The 7,731-nt window shown below is 49.3% G+C and overlaps 1 protein-coding gene across 1 annotated transcript in view; it reads right to left on the minus strand.

Annotated features, from left to right (window-relative positions):
* The window catches only part of SIAH3 (siah E3 ubiquitin protein ligase family member 3), a 60,306-nt gene extending 53,475 nt beyond the window's left edge, over nucleotides 1–6,831 (minus strand). Inside the window, exon 1 of the mRNA XM_069467237.1 lies at nucleotides 6,625–6,831. Within this exon, the coding sequence (XP_069323338.1) occupies nucleotides 6,625–6,759 (135 nt within the window). The 5' untranslated portion in view covers nucleotides 6,760–6,831. The remainder of the gene's footprint in view (nucleotides 1–6,624) is intronic.
* Nucleotides 6,832–7,731: the final 900 nt, after the last annotated feature.

A 7,731-nucleotide genomic window follows, 5' to 3' on the forward strand; every position in this document is an offset into this window, starting at 1 on the left:
TTTTTTCCAGAATTACATTTTTGGGATTTTGATCTTTCCAGGTTTCAACATTTGGGATTGTATCTTTTGAAATTATGACCCAAACCAAGGAGGGGGTGGGAGAATAAGGGAGAATGACGGTGTAGAGGCTCTGATTTGCTAAGAATATGCCACTCTGGTGAAAGAAAGGTGGTAGGGTATGTGGTGCATCCCATGGGGTCCTGTTGCTGGCCCAGGGCGGGGTGATGGGGTACAGGAAGGGAACCCCTGCAAGTTTCTGCTTCCACCATCTGCACCTGAGTAAGGAACATTTAGCTTGGGATAATCTGAAGGCAGCTTGGGGCACTGCAGGAATATATGTCTGGCATTAGAAGACCTGATGTCTATTCTCAGTTTTGTCACTAAATAGGTTGACTTTGCAAAAATCATGAAGTAGGTTGAATGGTGGTTCCCCCAAAGATATGTCCACATCCTAATGCCTGAAACCAGTGAATATTACCTTATGTGGCAAAAGGGTGAATATTATTTTATGTAACCAAAGGTGTGATTAAATTTAGGACCTTGATAAGCTTGTCCTGGATTACCCAGGTGGGCGCTAAATGCGATGACATGTGTCTCCTAAGAGACCCACAGAGAGAAGGAGGAGGCAGTGTGAGCACAGGGGCAGAGACTGGGGTGATGTGGTCACAGGTCAAGGAATGCACGGCCCCATCAGGAGCTGGAAGAGGCAAAATTCTACCCTGGAGCCTTTGCAGGACACATGGCCCTGGTGACACCTTGATTTTGGACTCTTTGTCTCCAGAACTGTGAGAGAATACATTTCTGCAGTTTTAAGCCACTCAGTTTGTGGCATTTGTTTTTTGTTTGTTTGTTTGTTTGTTTTAGTTTTTTTTTTTTTTTTGAGACAGACTCTCACTCTGTTGCCCGGGCTAGAGTGCCGTGGCGTCAGCCTAGCTCACAGCAACCTCAAACTCCTGGGCTCAAACAATCCTCCTGCCTCAGCCTCCCGAGTAGCTGGGACTACAGGCACGCACCACCACACCCGGCTAATTATTTCTATATATATTTTTAGCCGTCCATATAATTTCTTTCTATTTTTAGTAGAGACGGGGGTCTTGCTTTTCCTCAGGCTGGTCTCAAACTCCTGAGCTCAAACAATCTTCCTGCCTCAGCCTCCCAGAGTGCTAGGATTACAGGCGTGAGCCACCACGCCCGGCCAGTTTGTGGCATTTGTAACAGCAGCCATAGGAAACTAATACAAGTCGATTCCCCTCTCTGGCTCAGCTTCTGTGCCTGTAAAATAAGGTTTAGCCTTCCAGTTTTGACCTTCTCCCCATCACTCCACCAGCTGCACACCCCTGTGGGAGGACAGGGCTCCACTCTTCAGGATGACCCCTTGCACACGACATCTCTTGCCTAAACAAGTCACTGTTCCCCTTTCTGCTTGGGTCAAGATGACTTTGCTAAGGGTAAAATATCTTCACAGATAATTATTTTCTTTTTCCTGATTGTTAATTGCTAGAAAAATATTCTGTCTTATCCCAGGGAAGCCATCCAAATAACCCTGACCTCTCAGTGGATTTCAAAGAAAGCTTTCAGTATCTACTTTCTAATTTCCCCAAAGAGTCTCTGCAGCTTGAGGGATCATGGGGAAGGGAATTCCACCAAGTATGCTTTGGGGCCTCTGGATAAATGCAGTACAGAGGTAATCGGCTCACCTCGTCGTCACAGCCGCCAGCCTCAGCCTCCTCTGCAACTCAGTGGCTAGCTAGCGCACAGCTAACCAAATTACTGCTCCGGGCTCTGCGCCTCCCAGATATGTGACTCGGGAGCCTCATTTGCAATCACCGTTAACCAGAAAAACTGCAGGACTGCTCTGTGCCCATAGAGTGGAGTGTCATACGATCCTCACAGAAACCCAAGGGCTGGAAGAGCTGCAACGCCTTTAGAATACAGCTCTAGAATACAGCTCGCAGAGTGAACACCACCAGCCTGGGGCTCCCTCCCTTCCCTCTCCCTGGCCCCTCTGAGGTGATAATGAGCAGCGAAGTCGCTCAAGACTGGGCAGAGAAAGAAGCAGGTGCAACACCCAGGGGACGGGGAATGGGACCCTCACAGGTGGCTGTGTGGATAAGAACTGAGTAACCCACATACCAGCTATTAAACAATCTGGTGGAAGCCTTTAACTGCTTTAAAGTAGGTATTCACGCTGAACACTCAAAGGCTGTCTCTAAATCTCTAAAGACAAAGCTCAGGTCTTTAGCTCTCATTCTGCCGCCTGCTGAGCTGCAGGAAACAGAGTTAGCAAAGCCCCAGGGCGGATTTCCAAAGATGATCCCATAAACAGCGGCCACACCTCTCCCATCTCTCCTGTGATGACCCCGCCCCTCCTCCCCACCGTCACTCAGCGCGCACGCACACTCAGCCACACGGAATGCACACGGATGTGTCAAGAAATGGTACTGAAATGCTCCAGTTTGAGATTCCCTCCTTATCTCTTGGGCACTTAAATTAAAGCCACCATTGTTCCATATGGCCCTCCCATCCTGTGTGTGTGTGTGTGTGTGTGTGTGTCTTTTTGTTGTAAACCAATGTTAATGGGTTACAACAGAGAAGAGCTCTAGGGACCTGGCTGGATGGAGGCATGAATAGCCTAGCCTCCCTCCCCAGAAAAGGTGAGGGCACTGACATTCCCAGGCCCACATGCAAAGGAGGGCATTGGGGGTTTCAGGGGGCATTGCTGGCACTGGGTGGAGGTATCAAAGAGGGACTTTCGGAAGTTTGCCAGAAAGCATTTTGCTAGTCTTCTTCCAGAAACTTGTTTATCAAAGGCTGTAGTTAAAAAAGGAGGAAGTCACTTAGCCAGCCTCAGCTCAGCTGCTGTCTGCCTGGGAAGTGCTGAGGACCCACTCCAGAGGGGCTGTGCAGAGGGGCTCCGGCCAGCATGACTGACCCCTCTCTGGAGAATCCTGAGCAGAAGGATTGGTCACCCCTCCCCTCAAAGAGCATCTTTACAGGTAGGGCAGAAGGCAGCAGGGCTGCCCGGGGCAGGGCATTATAGAAGCAGCAAGTGCCAACAGGAGAGGAGCCAGCAGAGAAAGGCTTTCTTGGTTCAGAGACAAGCAAAGGACAGGAGGGAGAAAGGAGTGCTGAATCAGGACCAGGGACAGGCGCCCTCATGAGCGCCAGCGGGCAGCCTGCTCACCACATTTCAATAACCTCTGTGAATGAAGAAGCAGAGGGCGGTCGGCAGGAAAGCTGGCTCCTTGGTGGTTGCTTCTAGTCGGGTGGGAAGAAGTGGGTCACCATTTGGAGCCCTAATCGGTGCAAGGAGCCATCCCTACAGGCAGAGACAGAGAGATGCGGGGAAACAGTCTCATTTGCATATTTGCACACCACTGCCTGGCACTCACTTAAAGCTGAGGTCTCTCATGTTCAAGGCCAGCTATTCTTTAGGGCGGGCTTACACGGGGGAGGGGGGGTGGGTAATGGCTTTAACCAGAGCAGCTGCAGTCCCTGGGAAGCCCCTGCCTTCTATTTAGAAGGAAAGACATCAGCTTGCTTAAAAGAATCCCAGGTTACTAAGCAATCACCTTAATAAGATTGAGAATGAAGGTGACCTATAGAAGCATGGTAAATACACAATTTTCTTTGCTCTGTAAGTGAATTTTGATTATAACTCAGCACTTGCCTCAGGTCCTAAAATGCTGTTAGTTAGAATTCTCAGGAAAGCCCAGGAAGGGATAAAGTGCAACAATGCTTCCACAAAGAAAAACACAGGCTTCCCAGCCTTCTCTGTAGCTACATGCAACTCAGAAAATTGAAAGCAAGGTTGCAGTCTCTCTGTCCTTGGTCATCGTTTCATGTACCAGCCTGTCATACAAGGTGCGGGCAACCACCATGAATCAATAGCTATTCTGGGTTAACATTGCCACAGTTTTTTTTTCTTTAAAAAAAGAAAGACTTTTCCCCTCTGCATAGACCACAGCTTATTACATCCAAGGCATATTTCCGTGGTCTATTTGTGGAAATTAGCATTTAGAAGGAGGACTTTTTCTTTTTGAGGTGCCATGCACTTTTTAATATAAGCAATGGGGCAAGGATGCTTCCATAGAGATATTTCTTTAAAAGCTCTTTAAATGGCTGTTAGCTCTCAGGTTTGAGAAGTGAGTAAAACTTACCCAGTGGGCCACCTGGACCCTGGATGAGTATATAGTGCCTGTGGAGACCTCCACAAAGGTGGCCAGGTCTGCGGGGGGTCTCCCCCTGCCTGGAGCAACCCTCCAAATCCTGTGTGCAGTGACCCATACCCTGGTAGCATTAGCAACACTCAACCTGCTTTGTTTACCTACAGTGATGCTCCTCTGAGCAAAACAAAAACAAACAAACAAAAGTTTATTTTTTAACAGGAAATGAAAAGCCAAATGAAAGTATATGTGAAAAAGTGAGCTATGGCCCCTGGAGGCATATGTCACCTATTTTTATGTTACTGCTTATATGATTTCTATATTGCCTGAAGGCTTTAGGTGACAATGTCTGAAGTCCCTATTGGAATTCTACAAAATTATATGCAACAACATACTTTTTTTTTTGTTTGTTTTTACAGGAGAGTGTTATTAAAGCACATTCACCTCTAATATCTCCTTTCAGCCTCAAAAGCTGCCGGAGGAGGCAGGACAGATATTCACAAGCCCATATGGAAGGTGAGGAAGGGAAGGCTCAGAGAGGTGAAGTCAGTCATTCAAGGTCACACAACTGGCCAGAGTGACTCAAGGCCTCCAGCCCCGACTTTGGGCTCCTTGACTCGGGTCTACCCATCAGTATCCAGCCAGACACCACTGAAAAATATACACGGATGGTTTCCCCTCGCCTGCCTCACACTAGACCTTAGCACCCCTTTCCTCCCCATCTCCAGCCGCAGTCAATGAACCATAGAAATTCAAACTTCGGAAATGCTCAATCTCATAAGCAATTTTTAAAGGTATTAAAATGCAAAACAGGAGTAAACAAAATTTCTCGCCACAGGGAACTAACTAATGCAAAGTGACAAAATAATGAGAGTTTGAATGCACTCTCAAAAGTGGCCATAAAATGCGATTCAGAATTGTATTTGAATATGTATACTATACAGTTGCTCTGCCAAGGATACCTGGTAGTGAATGCTCATTTGTAAAACTAAGCCATAAAAGAAAGAAGAAACAGTAGCATGAAGGAAGAAGAGTAGAGAGCAAGAGTGAGCGGGAATGGTTGCGTGAGATGGTAGTAGTCACAGCCCGGGTACCACAGAAAGTCAGATCCTAGGTCAGGCGCCCCCCCGGGGAGGGGGGGTGTCCCAGGGCAGTCCATCGCCCCTCCCCCAGGACTGGCCTGGGCAGGTGGCCCCAGCAGCCCCAGGCAGCTGTCCTTCCTGGGGACTTCCAGGAATTGGGGAGGCGGCACAGCCATCAGGGCTGACCTGCAGGGCTCCACCGAGGACAGTCTGGGCAGTGGGAGTTTGCAAAGTGTTGAGCAACAAGCAAGCTCGTCCTGCACAGCAGCAGTCAGGATGACATCTATCCCCAGCCAGGCGCGGGCGCTGCAGACACGGCCCTTCCCCCAACACTCGGTCTGCGTCACTCAGCGAGGACAGGAAAGCAACTCTCAACGAGTCCGGCTTTTATTTTAGGACGGAGCCAAGGCGGCTCAGAGTTTCACATCTGGGGAGTCCCGCTGCGCCTGGCCCCACCCCTCACCCACGGCCATCTCCTCTTCGCCACCGCCCCCAGCCAGCAGCTCTTCGTTCCTTTCCTGTCAATAGCGGCTGTGATGTGGGGCTGCCCTTCAGGACCCCGTATTTTGGCTACGCTTCTAAAGCGCATTGGCCCGAAGGCACAAATGCAGAGACTGGGGGCAGCCAGGCAGCCGCCTGCGGAGCTTCAGGCGGCGGCAGCAGCGCCGAGCCGGTTCCATTATTACACAATTGAAGCCAAGCCCGGCTCCTCCTGTCCTCCGCGGAACAAGCACATCTAGGCGGCAGGGAGGAAACAAGCCAAACTCCTGACACCACACACACTCACACACACACACACACACACACACACACACACACTCCGAGTCCGAGGACAAGGACAGACACTTTGCAGAAAGAGCACCCTTGCCAACTCCCAGGTCCCTGCCTCGGGGTTCCTCACCCGCGTCGTTACTTCCGCGGTAGCCAGAAGGGGCTTCGAAAATCCTTGTGCTTGACTGTCTCCCCCCACACATGGGACAGACAGCAATTTGGGTAACTTTTCAAATCCTGTCTCCTGAACACTTGCCCACAAATATGTGGGAGATGGGGACGCTCCCCTGCTCCCTCCACCACCCTGGCTTCTTCCCCACCCCCTTAGGCTGGCAGCCTGGGGAAAAGACACTGGTCCATCGCTCTAGTCTTTCTCGCCCGTCTGGGAAACACTGTCACTAGTGACACCAAGCCACCGAGAGAGTGAGCCCAGGCGAACCTCTCCAGGTACCCAGCACCCTCCCAGCACCAGCGACTAGGCGCTTGAGAGCCTCTCCATGCGCACCCCGGAGGGTCACTGCCCCCTCCGAGGAGGGTCACTGCCCCCTTCCGAGGAAGTACTTGAACCCGAGCAGGCGAACAGAACATGACAGAGAGCAACTCACCTTTAGGTTGTGAGTGGGGTTGACGACGCAGACAAGTTGCCCAGCAGCGGAGAAAACCCGTTTAGCCTTGTAGTGCTGGAACCGGAGATGAATGAGATCTAACACAGCCCCAAAGCACTGGGTAAAGAAAAGCATCACAACTTTTGGGGGGTTGTTGGCCCAGGAAGGCAGCGGAGGAAGCTGTAAGTCCTTGGGCTCTGGAAGGAGCGCAGCCTCGGAGACACTCCGCTCCAGCCCGGCTTAGCGTGCCTTCATATTCATCATCAAAATAAGACGGTTAGAATCTTGCAGCAGTGAGGCGGCCAATCAAAAGGACAGAAATGTTATCCTTGAGGTGCAGAGACAGCCAATAACAAATGCCTCCCCTACCGAAACTCCCTGATGAATTGAGCCTGGCGGAGAATGTATTATTGAACATTACCATAGATCAGCACATTGCATTTATCTTGTGATTACAGCCAACCATACATAATGCTGGAGAAGATAGGCTGACAAAATTGATTGCTTAATGTGTCTCCATTTATTAATTGACTTAATTTAACATGAGAGCCTTTCCTAATGCCCTGGCAAAAACGTAAAGCGTTTAAACCGCCAAATAGTAAGACACCCTGCTCCAAAGTAGGCAGATGGATAACGCAGACCGTGGCTCGACTCACCAGAGCTGCTTGGGAGAAAATCAAATATTACAAGACTCCGATTCCAGATAAGGATTTGGCAGCGGCAAAAATGTGTATCTTTCAATCTTGCGCTCTCTCTGCAATTTGGATTACAGCCCTTGATAAATCTTACTACTCTCCACTCTTTATCATAGAAAAGAACCCCTGGCAAATGCATTTGGAGTTGAGGGGGAAAATGCATATTTTTCCCCAAAATGCTGTAATTACTGAAGTCTGAAAGTATTAAAGCATAAAAATGCACAGAGTATGCTTCTAAAAATAATGAAATCCCTGATGCATGAATGCACACACAGAGAAAAACCTACACAGAGAAGAAAGTGGCTTGTAAATCAGCAAAATAATTACAGATGCAGAGAACCTTTGCTTGTCATTCATTTGCATATTGGTGGGAAGCAAATTGCTAATTAACCACTAGATTGTTGAAGACACT

This window comes from Eulemur rufifrons, chromosome 4, assembly GCF_041146395.1.
Source record: "Eulemur rufifrons isolate Redbay chromosome 4, OSU_ERuf_1, whole genome shotgun sequence".
Lineage (NCBI taxonomy): Eukaryota > Metazoa > Chordata > Mammalia > Primates > Lemuridae > Eulemur > Eulemur rufifrons.